Source organism: Octodon degus, unplaced genomic scaffold, assembly GCF_000260255.1.
Source record: "Octodon degus isolate 3935 unplaced genomic scaffold, OctDeg1.0 scaffold00082, whole genome shotgun sequence".
NCBI lineage: Eukaryota > Metazoa > Chordata > Mammalia > Rodentia > Octodontidae > Octodon > Octodon degus.
This window is the reverse complement of record NW_004524658.1, coordinates 1,190,754-1,212,990: the sequence shown is the minus strand read 5'-3', so window position 1 is coordinate 1,212,990 and position 22,237 is coordinate 1,190,754. Positions and strand designations below refer to the sequence as shown.

General features: G+C 37.2%; 1 protein-coding gene across 2 annotated transcripts in view; it reads right to left on the bottom strand.

The window, feature by feature from the left end:
- The window catches only part of Kynu (kynureninase), a 135,718-nt gene extending 116,640 nt beyond the window's left edge, over window positions 1-19,078 (bottom strand). For both annotated transcript variants that reach the window (XM_004636634.2, XM_023721422.1), the window contains exons 1-3: window positions 18,972-19,078; window positions 12,893-13,074; window positions 233-353 (exon numbers count right to left, since the gene is read on the bottom strand). In XM_004636634.2, the coding sequence (XP_004636691.1) occupies window positions 233-353; window positions 12,893-13,061 (290 nt within the window). In that variant the 5' untranslated portion in view covers window positions 13,062-13,074; window positions 18,972-19,078. The remainder of the gene's footprint in view (window positions 1-232; window positions 354-12,892; window positions 13,075-18,971) is intronic.
- Window positions 19,079-22,237: the final 3,159 nt, after the last annotated feature.

Below are 22,237 nucleotides of genomic sequence, written 5' to 3'. Positions count from 1 at the left end.
CTAAAGACTTGCAGAGGTTCTATTTTACTACTTCTCTCTCTTATGCCCTTATTCCAATCCTTAGTTATTTCATTAAAAAAGAGTAGTGAGTATCAAAAACCCTGCAGTTTCCTTCTGGTTAAGGTCATAGGACACTGTTATATATGTTTCAAAATATTGGCAACCTCGCCTTAGTTTTAAAACTCATAGATGAGATGTTAAATTATAGCTTTTAAAATAATAGTGTACTTACATTTTGGCCCACTTGTCTAATTCTTCTTCAAGATATGTTTTAACCATTTTTGGTTGAAGGCCAAGAGAATGTCCCAAGAAGTAGATGGCATCATCATCCTTATTCACTAAAGATAAATCAACTGAAACAGAAGAAAATACAAAAATTCATATTGAATTAATTAAGATTTTCATTTGGTATTGTTAATCCATGACAAACAGTTCATACAATTAACTCCAAAAAGGATAATAACCTACAATTACTCTGAAATGAAACATCAGGTTCTTTGAAAAGTAATTAACCTTTTGTATTTATATATTAAAATATAGTTTAGTCCTATAGAGGAACTTGTGGAGATAACTCACTTTTCTTCAGCTACAGAAGAAAATCTGAATTAGAAATTCCTTCCAAAAATAATAGCCAAAGGTAACAGAGTTAAAAACAGAAAATTATGAGAAATCTATCACCTAATTTTATTGGGTTAGATGGTTACTAGAATATAGGCAAGTATTAACACACTGCATTCAAGAGTGTTATAAGCATGACAAATTTTTAAAACCTAAATAATTATATATCCAAAGTAGAAATATTGGATTAATGAATTTTATAGTATATTTACACATTTATATTTACACATTTATGTATCTATAGTATATTTACACACTCCCTGTGAGTGTGTGGGAGAGCATTTTAAAATCTATTTCTTGTTCAAATAAATCAAAACTTTTATGACTTGACCATAACACAGTTTACTTTTAATTACAACATACCCTAAAACAAAGCAAAGCAAAACCAAATACAAGCAATTCACACACTTAAAGTATAATTTAAGATTTGTACATGCTTACAATCATAATTGTAAATTACTGAGATTTCTCTTAATTTTATGCAAAAAAACCACTAAGATTTCTACTGATATTTCACTAGAATCATTGAACATTGTATTTATTTTCAATCAAACTAATTAATTAAAACTTTAAAGATGTTTTAAAAAGTATGTCATCTAGTTCAATCTGTTCAGTTACACAGATCCTGGGCCTATTATTATTCACTGGCAACTTTTACACTAGAGGCAATAGAAGAGGTGTTGACACTGTTCACACATATAAGTGGAATTCCTTTGTAGTCTTTTGTTAACCTGGAGAATAAATCTCAATGGGTTTTATTTAGAATTTAGAGTTCTAGAGACCCAGTTCTAGCCCAGGCCCGGTGAGTGTGTGGGAGAGCTTCCCACTACCCTGCGCCGTTAGGACCTACTGGTCTCAGCCCAGGTACAGCGAGTGTGAGACCCTCTTCCACCCCCTTGGGCTGCCCCCAACCACTCTGCAGCACCTCCCCCACGCTACCCACCGAGTAGGGATTTCTGCCACATTCCAGGAACCCCCAGAACCAGTCCTAGCCCAGGCCCTGTGAGTGTGTGGGAGAGCTTCCAGCTACCCTGTGCCGCCGGAACCTACTGGTACCAGCCCAGGCACAGAGTGGGTGAGACCCTCTTCCAACCCCTTGGGACGCCCCCCCATGACTCCGTAGTATCCCCCCACATCAACTGCTGAGTAGGAATTTCTGCTGCGTTCCAGGAACCCCCAGATCCAGTCCTAGCCCAGGCACAGTGAGTGTGTGGGAGAGCTGCCTCTCCCCTCTACTCCATCTTATCCCCTCCAGACTCAGCTCAGGTCTGGCATACAGGCCTGGATGAAACCCTGCAGCTGCAATTCCTGCAGAAAGTGTAGGAGACAGAAACACGGAGCTAGTCCAGATGAAGAACATGTTGCCAGAGGGGCACAACAGGTTCACCCCCAAGGTCAGCAACAGGAAAGAGCTGAGCACAGCAGCCAGACCCAAGCCATGCACAGCTGGATAAATCCAAACTTTGTAGATCTGTACCTGAATTTCAGTAGGTGCTAAGGTTATAACTGCAACAAAGATCTACAACAAAGGTCAGAAGTCAGTGCTACACAAAATGACGAGAAGGAACAAAATGCAATCTCAGAACCCAAGCCCACCCATAATAAGTGCAGAGGACACTAACACAGAACAAATTGGGAATCACACAGCTGAAAGCAAGGAATCAACAGCTTCTGAAATAAAGAAACAGCTGCAGAAAGGCATAGAGGAACTCAGATTGGAAATAAAAAAAGAAATCCCTGAATTAATAACATCTGGAGTAGAGAATCAAATGCAGAAACATATGGAGGAAAGCCAATGCCCACCCAGAACAAGTGCAGAGGACACTAACTCAGCTCAAATGTATGAATAGCGTCAATAGTAAATAAGCAACAGCAGAAAGTCATAGAGGATTTCAGAGTGGAATTCTTTTCTACTACCTCAGCTCAAATGTATGAATTAATAGCGTCGATAGTAAATAAGCAACAGCAGAAAGTTATAGAGGAACTCAGAGTGTAATTCTTTTCTGAAATGAAAAAGAATTCTCAGAAATCATAACAACTGAAGTAAAGAATCAACTACAGAAACATAGAGAGAAAACCCAATCTGAAAAAAACACTGCAGTAAAAGAATTTATAACTGCTTCTAAAGAAGACATTGATAAAAAAAAATAGAGGAGATTAGAAAAATGACAGATTCCTTGAGTGAGCAATACAGGAAAGAAATAGATCCATGAAGCAGAGTCAAGGAGATAGAGAGGAAATTAAAATCTCAATCACAAGCTTGCAAAACCATTTAAGTGAAAGTGAAGACAGGGTTTCAGATCTTGAAGACACTGGTGCAGCTAGTGAAAAGGTAAGAAAGGATCTCTTAAAAACAACTAGGATGCAGGAAAGAATAATCTCACCTGCATGATGATGCAAAGATGAACAATGTGAGACTAATAGGTATCAATGAGAAAGAAGGAGTCAATACAAATGACATTAGAATTTAGAGCTCTAACAAGGTGCCATGATCCAACTTTCAGTTTAACATCTACATAAATTCAGTGTAAAGGATATAGATATTCTTTCTGTTCATGCCGTTCCCATCTATGATAGCTAAGATGTTAGGAAGCCACCCACTGGGTCTCTCCATCTTTGTTTGTCTCTGTCTCTGTCTCTGACTCTCTCATTCTCTGTGAGCTTTGCTAGAAAACCTTACTTTCTAACAGAAAAGTGAGCATGAACTTAACATAAGAAAGAGATTTAAGACCTGAGTTTGGGAAGAGCAATCTGTTGCCTTCAATACAACCTACTGTATACAATGTTTCAGTAGTTAATTATGAGAAACAATATCTATGGAACATTTAGAGTCAGGGGACAGCAGCGTAGAACTGTTGAGAGTATTAAGAGTATCTTTAGCAGTTGTTTGAAGAATATATCATGATGCACACCAATTCTTATAATTATGTAGAGTGAAGTTGCTCTCCCTTTTCTCCTCTTCTTTCTATTAATTTCTGTTTTCTGGAGCCATGTTACTTTTATCATATTCCATATGAATAAGAAAATAAATTAAATCTAGTAGTTCAGTATTGTAATCATACCTACATTTATCAGCATTACATTTACAATCTGGAATTAGAAGATCTTCTCTTTAAATGTTCCATGGTTGCCTAGAGGTTGTTCTGCATTTGTGCCAGGAAGACCTCTTACTTAGCATATTCCTTATGTTCTGACCCTTGGTCACCCATGACATTCTGCTTCTCATCCACAAGATTCTCATGTCAGTTCTTATGAGCTGTCACATCAATCATTACTGGTAATTAGCTGGTACTTCTTTATAACCGTGGTGTAAGGGCAAAATCTTATAGAATACATCCACCTCTTTCCTGTCTTCCATACTTTCAAGGTGTAGCCTTTGAGAATGTACAGGCTCTGGATGCATGTGTTTTTCTGAATTGTTTAGTGTGAAGGACTCGATCTTACACAACTTGACATATTGTAGGCTTTGCTGCATATCATTGTCTAGTTTTATAGACTTAACAGAGTCTACTTTCTGAAGTACTTACTTTATTTATTTGCCCAAAGGCATTTCAGGATTGATGTACATCAGACATTCTTTTTCTTCAGGACATTTTATATCATCTGAATATTTGTTTTAATTTTTTATTATGCTTGGGGCTTCATGTTCTGTCAAAATAATTGATATAGGAAAATATAACACCAAACCTGTTAGATGTCAGATTTGGTGAGTTCATGCACAGCTGAAAATAAAGGAAGAATTTCAAGGAACAATGCAGGTGAACAGTAGAAAATGTTCACTGAGAGAAAGTTCCTAAGAGAGTTCCTAAGAGTTCCAAATGCTTTGCCACTGAGGCCTTTTGTTAAGGATCATTTATACAGCAAAGGCATAGCATATGTGCAATGTGTCAAACTGCAACCACCCTATAGGACTACAAGTCTAGCTGCTTAGCAAATATTGACCCAATTGCAAAACCAGTCATGTAACAGAAAAAAAACATGGAAAGAACAAAGGTATTATCGGTAAGGGATGATGGGTTCAGATGCTCTGGCCAGCCATCCGCGAAACATGCCCATTTGGACTTCCTGGACCAGGTAGTGCTAATTATAGAACAATCCCAAGTTACTTTTCAGGATAGCAATACTCAGTACAAAAGCATGTTGCGCACTTGATGTTGGGGTAAACTGTTACGTGGTTAAGGAAAAGGAAAGGGAAGGAAAAGGAAAAGAAAAATGAAAATAAGAGGAAGAGGTCATGCTTTGATGACAAACAATATTTTTCCAGATGAGCGAACATGAAATTGTTGCTCATTGTATTATAGTTAATGATAGAAAGAACAGTTGTATTTGTTTCATTTATGTTTTAATTACTTGAAGCCCTGCTATTACCTAGAAGAGCACAAAAAGCTGATATGAATTTGTTGGTAAGAACCAATTGTGAAATTGTTCCAAACTTAATCATTATGGCACTAATTTGATTGCCTTGTGGTTGTTGGTAATGTGGAATTACATTTTAACCATTTAGAATAGCACTTCACTGAGATTTGTATTCATTTCTACAAATCTGAGGCCATGCTCCTCTGAGGAATTACACTAGCTCAGAATTTATCAGTTTTCTGGGTACAGCTATGTACACTTATACTCCTCGCTACTCGGGAGGTTGAGGTAGGTGGTACCTTGAGACCAACAGTTTAAGACTAATTTAGGTATCATATAAACACCTAGATCTCCAAAAACAAAAACAAACAAACAAAAAAACCCACAAAATTTTATCACTAGACAAATAAGTCCCAGCTGCAAATCAATGCAAAAAGTTGTTATTTACTTTCATTCTGTAACATTGCACTGAATGTCAAAATTCCCTTTCTAGTCATCAGAATGAAAGACCAGTATTCTGCTCTAAACAAATGTTTTCAAAAGATAGCTCCTTCTTTTAAAATAGTTTAGATTTAACTGGCATTTTTTTTTTTCTGGAACTGTGGAAAACTATTTCTTGTCTTTTTTGTTTCAATAGGAATCAGACACAACTTGACATACTGAAGTACGCTGCTCTGACATAGGAAGGCATCTGAAATGCATTGAGGATTCGAAAAAAAAAAAAAAAAAGGTACAAACAGTCCCACACTTGAGGTGGTTCAACTTACAGCTTTTAGACTTCACTTTTAGTGTTTATGATCTTAAAGTTTTCATTTTTATGATATTGCAAAAACATAAATTTTCCGTAGAAAGTCACTTCAGATTTGGGCATTTTTCCTGACTATTTTCCTGTACTCGTCAACAATTCAGGGCATGAGCAGTGAGCCACAGCGCCTGTCAACCCAGTGACCATGAAGATTCTAACCCTGCCACTCAGTGGGTTGGATGCATTCTGTGCGTTTTTGACTTCAGAAGTTCTTCAACTTTTTTGGAGTTATTGAATATGATTCCATCTTTAAGTGAAAGATGGGGATAGAACAGCAGAATTTGAAATATAATTTAACTGGCATTGAGTTTTGTGCTCTTTCCAGTTAGTTTGGGAATTCACAAACAAACTAGATTTTAAGGCAGCCAGAAATTCCAAACGAGGAACTGAGTGTAGGCTACAAGAGTGGCAAGGGGTTATTAGTATTCCTATTTTCCAGTAGGAAGAGGAGTAGGTCCCTAACACTGCCTAAGAAAGAATGAAAGAAACTTCATAGTATTTTTTTTTCTCTGTCCTTTTCTGTGGTAGACATCAGCTAGCCTGGTTGACTGTGGTATTGTACCAGCCCCAACTCTCAGGTACTCTGTGGCTGAGGAAGGAGAGATATGAGATGATTTGTTCTCTGCCTATCTTCTTGCTTCTGTACACCAGACGCAGGCACAGTCCAGGACAAAGAAGACAAGGGTGAGGTTTACATTTTCGATCTCTAAAGAAATGATTGTGGGACCCGTGAGAACCAGAACCTGCACGGCCTGTTGCAAAGGATGGGAGACTGAAAGTCGTGAGGCTATGAGATTGCTCACATCTGCACTGTTTGAGTGCAGATTGGAACTAAACAGTGTGGAACACAGGGAAAAATGAGACTCATTCCCAAATCAATGACTTAGTATGAGATACACGTAATAAATCCAAATAACTGCGAAGTCTTTGAAAACTGAAAAGGGTACAAGGCAGTTTTCCTGGGTCCTGAAAAAGCTCTGTTCTCTGATCTAGGATCTTGTTCCATTGATTTGCTCATGCTGCAAAGTCCATAGCTAAGCCTATAATTAGCACAGAGGAGGCTGATACAGCAATGTTACATGGCTAAAGCCAATGGCGGGCTACAGTGTGAGACCCTGTCTCACACAAACAAAGGAAGAGCAACAAAACTCCATAGAGATACATAGTTCATATAGTTTACTAGAAAAAAGTCCATATTTCCACCTTAATATTTCAGAATGTAATAGACGAAAAGGTTTAATATTTTTGTACACCTTAATATTAATATTGCACTTAGCCGCAATATCTTATTAATGTCAATTATAGCTTAGTGAAATTAAATTTTTTGGTCTTGTCCTGAGGGAATACTGATGCAAGGATGCAAGTCTACGTTTTCAGAGCACTTACGGGATTTTTGAATGAAAGGAAGATAGAGAAAAGGACGTAATCACTGCGGTCCATCTGCATGTAGTCTTTGTATAGTTTTGTCTGATTCTGAGTCCATTAGTCCTGTCTGAGTGGTGAAGGAAGAATCTAATGAAAGGCATTTTAAATAATTTGAAAGAGATTCTCTGCCTCTAGAAAATAAATTTTCTGTAGGCTAAAGGTTCATGTCTTTTGGTAAAACCAGACCTTACCCCAGGTAAAATGCCTGTAACTCTTTTGGGAAAATATTTCTGTTGCCAGTCCTGTCTTTCACAATGGAGGTAGATATGGGAACATATGGCCCGAAGGGTGAAATGGCTGGTCAAGGCCTTGAAATTTTTGTCTGAATCATGTTAATCTTGCCTATCAGGGCCAATATATCTTTTGAGAGTAGACGAAGCTTTTCTTCAGCAATTTATGTTATCCTACGGACTTGGGTTCTATGAGATAAAGAGATCAAGTATAGATCTTACTCAGTTGAGAACATCCCTTCCTCCTGATCCTTTAAAATATACAAGCGTTTCTTTTTGTCCTATTGTCTTGTTTTCTTCTTTTCTTAGTAAATGGCTTTGGAAAAGCATTCTAAAAATCTAGTTACCTGTATATCACTCCTTAAGTCACACACACACACACACACACACACACACACTCACACACACAAATATAATTTCCCTCCTTGTCATTGTAATTATGTAATTCATGTTTCTAACATTGATAATATCTCTGGGCTGGAAATGCAATACAGTGGCCGGACATATTGCCATATATATTGTTGTTGGCTATGAGGGGATAAGAACAACAACAATAACAACAAACTCTCTTATAACTGCTACAATGTCAGGTTAGGTAAAGAGCACTCATGATATTTGATGCTGGTAACTTCTATCATTTCTCTGAAAAACATTCTTGCTTGATTTTAGAAGTCTATGTTTTCTTTTTTCTATATGCCATCCTCTTTGTAGTGTCTGTCTTTCCTGTCATTCTTGAAAACTTTGCTTCCACCAATTTGTAACTCTAATGTATATGTATAGATAACATCACCCATACCCACAGTTTGAGCTATTAGCTAAAAGCTGATGACTCTCAAAGTCATTTCAACAAAGTTTACTCAACTGCTAGCTGTGCCCTAAGTTACACTCTAGTTTTTCCCCAGAACAATAGCATCACTAGTCTTGTGTGTGGCTACCAAGGACTGAAAGGACATTGAAAGCTCAGTTGTTTTCGCAGATAATTAAGGCTATCACCAGGCATGGCCCATGGGACACAGCTGGACATGTTAGGAGGTCACAGTGGAAATCCACTTCACAGCAGAGCATGCTTGCAATTTTTTTTCCTTCTTTCTGCCTGCCTGCTTTCTCCTGCTTAAGACACTGCTGCTGCCTTCTTGGACTCTGAACTCAGGGCAACAGATTATAGGGCTTCAAAACAAAAAATATTGCCCAGGTTCTCTTTAGATGAACACTTCCTTCAAAACAAACTAATTTCTCCATTATTCATATAAATCAGAAAACATGGATCATGCCATTTACCTTAATATCAAATCAGGGTTATGGTATAATTTCAAATTGTCACTTCCCTTTCCTTTCCCTCCATTATATTCATTTCTTCAGCCTTATTTCCAGTTACTCAGGCACACTTCTTAACTATTTACATCTCTGAAACATTTAAAAAATGAAAGAACATGCATTCCTTTTGATAAAATTTCTTTTGGAAATTCAAAGAAAACAATGGCAAGATATCAGAAAATCACACATGAGGCTTGTCATTCTTCCTGAAGTTCACAGTGAATGCAACACTGAATGCCTCATTTCTTTCACTAACCAAGTATTTTTCTTATTTCTCCTCCTTTGGGGTCGCTAAGAAACATTTGTGTTTGATGCTACACTTAAAATATGTTGAGATGCCATATGATTGTTAGATCTTCTTAGAATGTTTTAATAAGATAGGAAACATAATTGGTTGGGTGTACGTGTGTGTGTTTCCATCTTCTTAAACAAACAAAAAAGGGCTGGCCAAATAGCTCAGTGGATTAAAGCACCTGCAAGCAGGCACAGGGGCCAGGGGTTCAATCCCTGGGCCTGCCTTACCAGCCCCACCCCCAGGGCTCGCTGAGACAGGGTGTGGTGACACGCTCCTGGAATCCCAGCTCTTGGGAGGCTGTAAATAGGACAATCACTATGAGTCCGATCTAGTAGTGAGACCCTGAACACCCTGTAGCCCCTTAGCCAAAAAAAAAACCAATAAATAAATAAAGAAACAAAGAGAAAACTAATATCATTTACTCCTAAACTGAATGCATTTTTCTGCAATTCAAACTTTTCAAATTTGAGAAAGCATCAACTCCATTTCACCTGTATGTGCACATGGCTTACGTTCTCACTGTATCCTCACTTTACTCAGATGCCACTTTATCAGTGTTTTCTTCTCCTTTTACCTTGGGCAAGATAACACCCTCCTCCATATGCCAGTCTAACACTTAGAGACAGACCTGACAGTGAAGAATGCAGTTATTTGTAACTTTATTTACATGAGATCTTCTTACACTAGGCATTTACTGTAGTATGTCAAAACTTTCTTTTACAGTGTTGATGTGTGTGCCATAAAGCATGCAAATAGAGGAAATAGTTAATATAAATTTGTTAAATTAAGGAATGTTAGGAGAATAAAAAGTAACTAGAGGACTGGGGAGATATAGCTCCATGGTTTAAGTGCCTGCCTGGCAAGCCCGGGGACCCAGGCTTGATCCCCCGTGCCACATGCTGCGCCATCACTGCGTCATGTCTGCCCCTAAAACCAGGTGTGGTGGTGCATGCCTGTAATCCTAGTGCTGGCAAGGCTGAGACAGCAGGATCTTCATGAGTCTGAGCTGCGTAGTGAGATCCTTTGCCAAACAAATAAATGAAAATCTAATAAAAGAGAAGTAACTAGAGTGTGTGAGGAGACGAACAATGGCGGCTAAGTGATACCGCTCTACATTACATGGCCTGGAGCAGCGGGCCTTACCTTCAGGCGTGGATTAAGAAATTTTGAAACAAAATCCAAGAACTTGTGTTTCTAATAAATACACTCCCTGTTGATGCTCACGTTGATGTCCAAAGAAACATATTTTGTTTTAAAGAAGTAAAGTTTTATACTATTTGAAATTGTATTTTTAAAATAAGTGCTTCAAGTCTTTATTTAATCAATTATTCTCTCATTTCATTTTCTCTTTAAAAATTAGCAATGATTCATCACAGTATAATTCTTTATGTCAAGGAGACCTAAACAAAGTGGAACAAAAAGAGCAGAAAATGTTCTATGTTCAATCAAGATACTAGCCAATGCTCATGTATAATAGGAGTGAGTATATGTACAATGCTGTTTTAAGGGAAACTTTTTATTTTTAATAAATATAAAAATAATATGATAAAATGATCATAATGTAAAATGCCATCTTAATTATTTTTAATTATACAGCTCCTTGACAAGCACATTCACATGTCTGATTAGTATCCAGAGTTCTTACATTTTGCAAGACTGAAACTTTGTGTTCACTAAGTAATACCTTCATATTTCTCCTTTCCCTGGATCCTTCCTAGAAACCACCATTCCATTTTCACTTTCTGTTTATGTGAAGTTGATTAACACCTTATATCCATGCAGTCATACAGTACTTTTTTTTTTTTTTTCTTAATGATTGGCTTGCTTTACTTTTGTGCAGTGTCCTCAAGAGAAATGCGGGTTGCAGAATGTGTTAGAATCTCCTTACTTTGAAAGGCTGAATTGTATCTTGTTGTATGTATAGATCACATTCTACTTCTTTATTCACTTGTTAATGGACTCTTGGGTGGATTCCGTCTTTCGGATACTGCTGCTGGCTACTGTTGGATAATGTTGTTATGAACATAGGTATGCACATAACTTTGGGGTGTTCACTTTCTATTATTTTGAACATAAACACAGAAGTAGAAATGCTAGATTACCAATAATTCTATTTTTTTAATTTTAATTTTATTTTAGGGAAGGGTCTACAGGGTATTCAGCGTCCTACTACTAGATCGGACTGGTAGTGATCTGCCTGTTTGCAGCCTTTCAAGGGCTGGGATTACAGGTGCATGCCACCATGCCCAGTCTCCACTGCCATCTCAGTGTGCCCAGGGGGCGGGGCCAGCTCTGCAGGCAGGGGGATCGAACCCCAGTCTCTGAGCCTGCTTGTAGGTGCTTTAATCTGCTGAGCTACTTGGCTGGCCCTCTATTTTTATTTTTTGAGATTTTCAAAGGATTTTTCGTAGTAGCTAAATCATTTTGCATGTCCACCAACAGTGCCCAAGAGTTCAAATTTCTCTACATTCTAGCTGATCAGTCACATTTTCTGTAATTTTATACTAGTCTTAGATATGAGTGCAAAGTGATATCTCATTCCGGCTTTGATTTGGTCAGTGATGCACAATGCAATTTTTAGGCTGTTCTCATCTAGTACTGAGTCCTGGTGAGCTAAAGAACATATCGCGGCGTAGGTACCATCAAGACCTGAAAATTCTCACAGTGGGGCATGCACATCACCAGGCCCCTATTTTCCCTCTCTGAAGTATTCATTCCTAAATTTGAAGAACTCAGATATTGGCAACTATTTATCCCTTAACATTAAAATCAAAATATTTATATCTCTAGAATTATCTAAAAATAATTTTCTTCATGGGGCCTAAGAATATTTCTTTTTATAGCCTCGTGTTATTTGGTTCTGTAATGCTGTCACTTATCTCATGAATTCTCTCAGTTGATACCAAACAATGTGTGATTGATATTGGTTTGACTACTTCTTTCTCTTTCTAGAATTATGCTGGTCCTGGGTATAACAGTGAAAAATGAATTAACACTGTAAGTGCACTATTTCAGCACACTGTGTCTTTGTGTGTTTCATAACATGCCGAATACATTAGAATTATTTATCTTAAAATCACATTAGCTGAGTTTCTTTGTTTCTGAATGCACTATATTTTACCTATTTTATTTTTAACATGAGGAATTAAACCTGGGCTGTGGCTAAATACGTGAAGCCAATTTGAGTATAATTCTATTCAACTTTGTAGCCTTTTTCTTTGATATAGGACACACTAAGGCAAAACTAAATATGACAAATTGTTTCATACTCTCATACCTGTATTCCTCATGTTTAATATAATACAACTTCACTGAAAACAAAAAGTCAACTTATGCTACTGTATTCAGCAAGGCAGCACAGTTTTCAGACCACTCTGACATTTGTCTTTCTTGCTTATAGTATGTGAAGATGGCTATTCATGTCACATGCTCACTGTCACATCCAGATAGCAAAGAAAACATCCTTCTAATACAAGCATCACACTATCGTCAAGTAGGTACCACAAAATGAGAAATATTTTAATATTGAATTGAAAAGAATCGTCTTGGGCTCTAAGTGCTTATAGAAGATGTAAATGTATCTACCTACAATTTTCAATCAGTAGCTCTATTGTTCAGGGGAGTAAATGACAGAATAAGCACCCTCTAAGCATTTTATTCAGAGAAGGTAGAAAACAAAGAATGTGAGTTCAAGGTAGGCGGACAGGTTGATTTAGCAATACTTGGAACCTGCTGTTTCTCAAGCACTGTTATAATGGATGTATTATTTGGATAGCAGGGTAAGCACATTCTGTAGAAAAACTAAATTAATTGTCAAATTGACTCAGAAAACCTTTCCAGCATTCTTACTTGGAGGCAGATCCTTCATTTTGGGAATATAAAAATGCTCCCTGAAATGCCTTAGCTCGTCCTCCTTATCCAGGCGGAGGGCAACTTGCTCATCCCCTGGGTGGCACTGGAGCTCAGCCGCAATGCGCTGTACTCTGTCAGCTGGCAGCTCAAGAGGAGATGTCTCCATTGTGAATGGTGCTCTGTAAAAGTAGAAAATAATAAAGCAAATGAGGCAACCTTATTCTTCAGAAGAAAACTACCTCTTCATGGAATATACTTTTTAAGAAGGGTTAAGGTGATCATTTTCCTAAGTGAAGAGATAATAACAGAAACACTGAATCTACTGGAAAATATAATTGGTGAAATTCTTCATGACTTTGTCAAAGGTACATGATTAATGAGCAGAAGTTTGGTTGTGTGAAAAATGATAAAAAGAAATAATAAATGAGAATATCTAAAATTCAAAAGGTTTTTTCCCTGCAAAGGAAACTATCAATAAATTGGAGATAACCTATATAGTCAAAAATAATCTTTATCAGCTACTCATCTGCAGAGGACTAATACTTAGAACATGGAAAGAACTAAAAAAAAAATAGACCACAAGAAATAGAAGACTAGATTAAAAATGGGCAATTAAAATAAATAAATCCTTCTCAAAAGAAGTTCAAATGACAAATATATACATGAAAACTGTTCAGCCTCTTTAGCCACTAGAGAAACAGGAATCAAAAAAAACCTGAGAACAGGGATTGTTCCAGACAGAATGGCAGTCATCAAGAATTCAAAACACAACAAATGCTACAGAGGTTGTAGTGAATGTGGCATCTTCTAGGTGTTGGAGGGATTATAAGCAAGTTCATTCATTATAAAAATCGACATGAAGGACCCTCAAACCGCTAAAAATAGAGATTCAGTTTGACCCAGCCCTACTTCTGTGGTATCACATTGATACATGCATACCTATGTGTATAGGGGTACACTCTACAATAGCTCAAGTCTGAAAGCAGCAAAGATTCCCATTAATGATGAACCCATAAGGAAAATATGGCATGTCTACACAGCAGAGTTCTACTTGAGCATGCATTCAAGTCATCTGTAGGAAACCACTTGGATCCTGATGTAACAGGCAGGGAGAATTCAAAATGAGAAAATGAGCAGAAATGATGGAAGTGGGGGACAGGAGGAGGGAGGGGAAGTAAAATGGTTCATACCATGCTATGCACATGTACCAATTTCCCCCAAGATGATTGTAATTTTAGGTAGATTCATAGCTATAGAGAACCAAAGCATAGTAATGAGAGGGAATCTCTAGGCTGAAACAGAGCTATGTGAGGGTCGGTATGTGCTTTTTTTCTGAAGGAAAATTATGTGGTCATTTCTGAACCAATTTTGTGAACTCTTAGGCCTGAAGGAGATAACAGAAAGGGCAAAGGTCTTGGGGAACAGATAGGTGTGTTCTGTTCTGCTAATTCACTAGGAAAATGAGGGGCACTGTGATGCAATGGGCACAGTAAGAAGTTAATCATGAAAAGCTTTGTAGGTTGGAAAAGGGTTGAGTATTTTTCCAAGTTGATTGGGAAACCACTGGAGAGTTTTAAATAGGAGAATGGTCATACCATTTTATATTAAGTACAAATCAATGCAGTGTAATAAGTTATAAAATTGAAAGAGACAAATTAAGGCTATTATAGTAATTTAAGAGAGAAATGAAGATTTAATTGGGTCATGAGCATAAAGGTTGAAAGCAGTGTTTTGAGTCTTGATATATTTAGGGGAAAAGTAGATAAGACTGTGACATATTCTCTGGTGAGAACAGGAAAAGGAGGTATTTTTAGCCCTAGACACCAAGGAAATATGTGAAATATGGTAAAATAAAACATACTTGGAAAAGAAAAAAATCTGAGGAGGAAAATCTAAGTACTTTATAGAGTGTATTAGAATTCAGGTAAGTATTGAACATCTAGGTAGCAAGCAATGTCAAGGTGGTCTGTAACTTAGGGGGATATTCAATCGATAGATACTTTTGGCATTTTTCAATTTATACATGGTCTTGAAATTCTAAAACACCTAGGAATCCATTGTAACAGAGTTGAAGCCCCAGAACTTTATTTTAATCTTTCTTTTTTCTATGCTCTTTCCCACTCTAAAACCATACTGGGAGAGATTGCAGTTTCCTCTGCTATTATGCAATGTCATGAGTCATATTTTCTCCATGGTAATTTACAATCGTCTACTTGTTGGACAATTTATTTTTCAATTGTGTTCTAATAAGTCATTCTTAATTTTGTTATTCAAAGATATTAAAATTCACTTATGCATTTCTCTATTTAGACATAGTTATAGATCCCAAAGGCTTTAATTCTGATTTTATACAAAAATCAGTGATTCTAACAATGATGTTACTGTCCTTCAATATCTCAATATCCTAAATTATGGTTTTGTGTGTCTTGACATTTTCTGTTGATGTGAGTTTTATTTAATATCATTTCATTTGCCCAAACTATTGAGGTTTCCTTTTTTTGTGTAGATCCCATATGTATTTCAGAATTCTCACTTAAATTCCACATTCTTCCTGAGGCATGCTGTCATGTTTCTGCTAAAAGTAGTGTTTTGTAATTTATACATTTGTAACATTTATAAATATGTCTTTTGTGAGAACTAACATTTTCTACGAGGTATTATTATCATTGTTTTCTTTTTTACCCATATGTAAGTGGAAAGGTGAAAAATATATGCCACGCCTATAACTTGACTCTAAGTGCTTCTCTAACTTAGCTTGCTGATGAAGAAACATGTAATTTGAATACTGAAGCCAACAACTCCACCTCGTGGCACAGTAGATTGGTCCAAGTTGATTAGCCCCTTTCTGGATACATTCGCAACTACAGCAAGAGTATTAAGGAAACGGTCTGTGACTGGCCCTATGAACTCTAACCAAAGAGAGATGATGGTGTTTAGCTGAGCGTGTAATCAAATTCTTTCAAGACTCTGATCTTTGAGATGTATTTATTTCTTCTGCTGTGTTTATTTATGAAAAAGAAGCATGAATTCATAAGCACCAGGGAGAAGCTATGAAATTACAGGATCTAGAAGTACTGTCATGAATGCCCATTTTTTAAAAGGAAAATAGAAACCATGAGGGTTTTTTTTTTTGTTTGTTTGTTTTGTTTTGTTTTCCTGAACCAAGGATTGAATTCAGACCCTGTGCTTGCCAGGGAAGCACTTATTCTACTGAGCCATCTCCCTGGTCCCTATGAGTTGTTAAAGCAAGGAAAACATGAATCTATTCCAGAAGAAAGTACAAATCACTTAGCTACACAATTATTGGTGATCAAAGACCAATGTCTCCTGGAAAACTGACAGGGAGACAGTCCTGTCTTAAGGGTCATTGTGTCCTTCCATACAAGGCACTAGGAGCTCAACCATTTGGCTCTTTCTGAACTTCTGTTACATATTTTTCTGTTGAATTATTAAGTATGTCCTCAGCATAAACCTGTTACTTAACAAAGCTTCACTGAGTTTTCAGGCTACTCCACTGAAGGTATCATTTATCTGGGGGCTAAGTCATGTTCATTTTTATATCTATGCAGCCACAACTGTGCAGTGCAGTTTTCAAGGAAGAATATCCCCACCATGATTGTGAAATAAGAAAATAAACAGAAAGGCTAGAAAAATTGTGTAACATAATTGTTATTATTATTATTATTTTTTCTATTTTAGGGAAGGGTCTACAGGGTGTTCAGGGTCTCACTACTAGATCAGACTCATAGTGATCCACCTGTTTATAGCCTCCCAAGAACTGGGCTTACAGGTGGGCACCACCAAGGCCAGTCTCATGTGTAATGTAATTATTCACCGATACCTAAAAAGCTACCCGTTGTCATCTTGATCACATGAGAAACAGTGAGAAAATCACTGCCAGTACAACTCAGAATCAAAAGTTTACCTTACATTCAAAAGCTTCTTGGGAGAACTGGCACTTGGAAACTTTACTTGAGATGACTTAATACTCAAAGATACTATGTAGATATTCATATTAGTGTACTATGAGTATTAACTAGTATAATTAATCATTCTAAGCAAAAATTCAATTTTACTTTTCTATTAAAATATTCTGGCTTTTTAATATCTATGTGTATATAATCATTTTAATATTTATATATTTAATCTTAAGCAGTCTTTCTTAATCTGTTACCAGCCAGGCATAAATTGAAGTCTGGTCCTACTTATGAGCTTGTCCCACCTCAGGGATTATAGAATATGCTTAGGAGTCTCTCGCAGAGTGTGTCCTGATTCGCGCCTAGCCATGCACAGCCTCTAGCAGACTTAAATGTCACCTTTGTTCACAAAGTAACAATGTGCTGTCACTCTAAGGATGTCACGTATTAATTCATGTTTTGCCACTTAATGCTACATTCATCTCATCAGATAAGACAATGCTTTGTAAGCCATCATTTTGTGCCCGAATATTATTTGCAAGTAGACTGATGAGCTTATGTATTAAAATGAAATTAAGAACTAGTTTCTAGAAAACACTTCTGATTACTGTTGTTTCACTATTAAGTGCCAATTTTATTTAGAATGTGGACAAATATACTAGTTCACTTCAAGCAAGTCACATGGTGTTCGGATTATTGTTATATAATATAAAATTAAAATTTATTGACTTAAGGCAATCATTGTGAGGGTGAGCTCACCTTAATAAAGTCTTTTATGAAAAGGATGAAAGATATCTTCATGATGTTGTTTATATGAATAGGGCAGAATTACCTTTGTGCCCTTTATTTTAAAATTTTCGTAAATAGGGTTTTCATGATGCTATTTAGATACTCAAAACTTTGGAGATAAGATTGGTGTTTTTACTAAAAGCTGATTTTATGGTGTCAAACAATCAGGCTGTCCTACTCAAACACAGGTCAGAGGTTAAACAGTTAAATAAAGCACCATGAGCAAGCAATAGTTAATCTTTACACAGTGATGTTTTGTGCTTGAGATGAGCAAATTGTACTGAGTTCAAAGTTTGAACTTAGTAAAGTCTTGTGTGTGTGGCGGGGTATGAGTATTTTATTGACAAAAAAAAAGTCAATTTTTTAATTACAGGGGCCGGCCAAGTAGCTCAGCAGATGAAAGCTCCTGCAACCAGGTACAGGGGCAGGGATTTGATCCTGGCCTGCCGTGTGGGCCCCGCCCTCGGGGTGCAATGAGACAGGGATTGAGACCTGGCGTGGTGGTGGGCATTTGCAATCCCAGCTCTTGGGAGGCTGTAAACAGACGGATCACTACTAGTCTGATCTAGTAGTGAGACCCTGAACACCCCGTACACCCTTCCCTAAAATACAGAATAATATTAGTACTACTACTAAGACTATTAATAATTGCATAGGATAAGGTTCTTTAGCAGTGCCGCTGGGCCCTGAGGGACAAGGCAACCATGACTGCGTCTTTCACCGCTAGGATAGAAATCACTCCCAAGTCTCACAGAAGGAAGACCATGACCGATGCTCTTGTGCCAATGCCGTCTTTCTCAACATTAAAGCAAGAAGGAAAAGCACACAAGTATTCAGTACACAGAGAAAACTATATCAACTTTCTTCAGTTAGGCAAATACTCCACAGAGTAAAGAGGAAGAAACGCTTCACATGAATAGACACTTTCACTTCTCTAAATATTTAATATGACTAATTACAGCCTAAGGCAACGGGAATTACCAGAAAACAATGGACAACTTAAAACTTATTTGAAGATATCTTTGTCTCATCCAGAATTTGATCTAACTTTACTACGTAAGTTCAAGTAATGACACAATTAATCATTAATTACCAAATGTAATCTAGTTTAGATGAATTACAGTTGCCAGTAATATTTATTATCAATACACTGCCAAAAAAATCTCTTTACTTAACCTGTTTTTAAAAATGAGGGATTTTAGGGAGATGTGACAATTTTCTTTATGAAGGTAATTCAGAGAAGGAGGAAATGAGCAGAGGAAACCTGCGAAGCACTGTGACAACTGTAGCAGAGAAAACCTGCCAGTGGAAAAAATCCACTTGCCGCGACGTTTCTGCGCCGAGAGCCTGTCAGTGCCCTTGCTGCTTACCGGGTTGGAGCTGGCAGAGTGCGCGGCCGCCGGGATTCTCCCAAGAAAACTTCCAGGAGTTCTTTGCTACTTGTCTACAGAATCTTAGGTGAAAGAGTAAAAGAACAGCTCAGACTCCACCCTGTGGGGGATTTCTGCGATAACTTTAGTTCCTCCCACCTCAGCTAATCTGAATGTCCAGGCAAGAGCACATGCAGACACCCACACCCACCACACACACACACACACACACACACACACACACACACACACACAGAGTTAAGCACAATGCTGTTTTTGCTCATTCATGATTGCAGACAAAATCTGAAGTTCTGTTGCAATGTCCTTCCCTCCAAAATTCTGATCTTTAGACTAAGGTAACACCTTCTGTCTACTATTTAGTGTGTGAGCTAACAAATGTGTCCTAGAGTTAAATTTCAAAACTTGTACTCATTCTTTGCACTGGAGTACTGTATACATTGCACAAAAATCCTCTCAACTGGTGATTTTCTTGTGTATTTTGAAGCTGAACCTCAACATCATAGACATAGTGAGGTTTTAGTCTGGGATAGTTTGTGACACTTAAGGTTTGTAGTTAATAGTGCAAAGTAGGTGGTTGATTCTAGAATACACTTTATTGTCTAATATGTGGAACTAAAAAACTCCCAATTCCATCCAGAGATGTGGAGTTTGCCTCTAATCCTAGCTACCCAGGAGACTGAGACAGGAGTATCACAAATTGAAAGCTAGTCTTAGCGAGACTTAAAATATGAAATAAAAAAGAAAGAAAAAGAAAGGGGTGGCAGTGGGTACTGTAGCTCAGCATTCTCTGGGTTTAATTGCCAGCACTTCAAGGAAACAAACAAACAAGAGAAACCCAAAACAAACAAAACCTTTTCTAGTTCACAAATTTAGACAGTCAGTAAGACAGTAAAAATAAGCCAAAAATAAAAACTGAAAGAGGAAAGTATATCCCTAACCTGTGACACTGCATTGTTCATGGTTACAACAATTCTGGGCCCTCTGCTCTGCTGCACGATGTATGCTGGCCCTCTGGACTTATTCCTGAGCTCGATCTTTTGGTGACAAATGTGCTTTAGCTCTAGCATTGTAGGGCCAGGGTTTTCAGAGTTTGCAGTGCAGATCGATATCTGCCATGAATAGTTGAAACATTTATGTTCTGTTCAGAACTCACCGCACACTGGACAATGGATTATTTATTTAATCATTTCTGCAAAGTGTTCACTGCAGGATCTTGAGCAATTTACTTCACTGATGATGATGTGCATGTTTTTCTGTGTCAGACAGATGCAAAAGTACAAGATTACTGAGATAACAAAGTACAGGACTAAAAAGCCGTTGTACCACATCACTTAAATCAACCAGCAATACGTTCTTTATTTTTTAAATTAACCATACAAAAGCACGGCCCTCCTGTCTCCAACAGCAGGGATGGAAAACATAAGATTATGTTAATACAAATAACTGAGCAGTTTAAACAATATATATTCCTTCTCATTAATCCTATCTCATTCTTTTTTTTTTTTTTTTTTTTGACCAGGGATCGAACTCAGGACCTTGTGCTTACCAGGCAGTCATTCATGCCGCTGAGCTATGTTCCTGGCCTCCTATTATTACAATCTTAAAAAATAGAAAATTCTCATTTGATTCACTTGGAACAATAAAAATTTAGATACAGTAATAGGTTTTCTACCTGTCTTTGCCTTGTGCCATTAAGACTTTTTAAGAATGGTTCCATTGTACCCTGTGGAAGTGAGCTTCGGGGGTCGTGGTGGGTTGTGTCATCTTCAGTAGTAGTACAACACTCCATTGGTGAGTGACCACAGATACAAATACAATACTAAAGGTCTTATTTTCATATTGTGTCTTGTAAAATCTTTCAGTGATACCATTAAAAATAAATATCACTCAAATATCATTTTAGAAATTATTGCTTAACATTACTACATTTAAAATAGTTACAAGGCTGGCCAGATAGCTCAGCAGACTAAAGCACCTGCTTAGGCAGACGCAGGGACTGAGGTTCAATCCCCAGTATGCCATGCAGTCCCCATCTCCAAGGGGCACTGAGACAGTGATTGAGACTGGGCTTGGTGGAGTGCCCCTTAATCTCAGCTCTTGGGAGGCCGAAAACAGGAGAATCACTCTGAGTCCCATCTGTATAGTGAGGCCCTGTAGACCCTGTACCCTTTAGACCCTGAACTACATACATTTAACATAATAAATAAATAAAACAGTTGCTTTGAAGTCTAAATCATACTACTGTTTCTTATGATTTGTGAATTTCTCTCTGACTGTCATTACATCTGGTGACATTTCAAAGATGAAGCAAAAATCTTGTATGTGTTAGTCAGGACTTGAAATGCTGGGCACAAGCTGGTCAGCAAAAACCCTTATTTTGACTGATGTCTTTAGAAGTCTAAAGGATTTCTCTTCCCATTGAAGTAAGAAAAATTAAGAGTCCCTGTGGAGCAAGACGTGAAAGTACAAAATTTTTAACTTTTTTAAAAAGAAGGAAAAGAAGAAAATAAAATGATTTTCCCTTCTTTAATCTTTAGAAACAGAAAGAAAAAAAAGTGTTGTCAGAATAAATTATACTGATACCCATAATTTCCACATGTGCTATCTCAGTTACAACTTGATAGATCTTTGTAAGGTACGGGCTATAATTTTATCCTCAGAAGAAATGGCATATGACTGGAACTAAATAAATGTCTACTGATATTTATTTATCAAAATGGTCAAGTTATATTTGTCTTAAAGATTTATTTTCTTTTATCAAGAATGATAGGTATGGGGGGGCTTGCTGATCAGCTCAGTTGTTTAAAGCACATGCTTAGGCAAACTCACCCAGGCGTGGGGGATGTCGGTTCCATCCCCACCTCCACATGTCGAACCAGACCAGCCCTTAAGGCAGCCTGAGTCAGGCAAAAAAAAAAAAAAAAAGGAAAAGAAAAAGAAAAATCTTTCTCAAGCATCATAGGTATGGAAGGAATGTTCTGGGGTTTTTTTTTTTCCATTTTTAAAAAGCTTTACTGGCAACTTTACTATTGATGAAAATATCTTTTTTCCCATAATTTTATTGAGAAACAAATAGCAATGAGACAGTTTCAAATCAAATTGGTAGGACATATTCAATAATTAACACATTGCCTACTCTCTTCCTAGTGTTTATTTGCTGTACAAGATGCAGACATGATATCCTATTTACAAACACTATTAGAACAAATCCCTCTATTCATTAAGAGAATGTAACTATATATCTA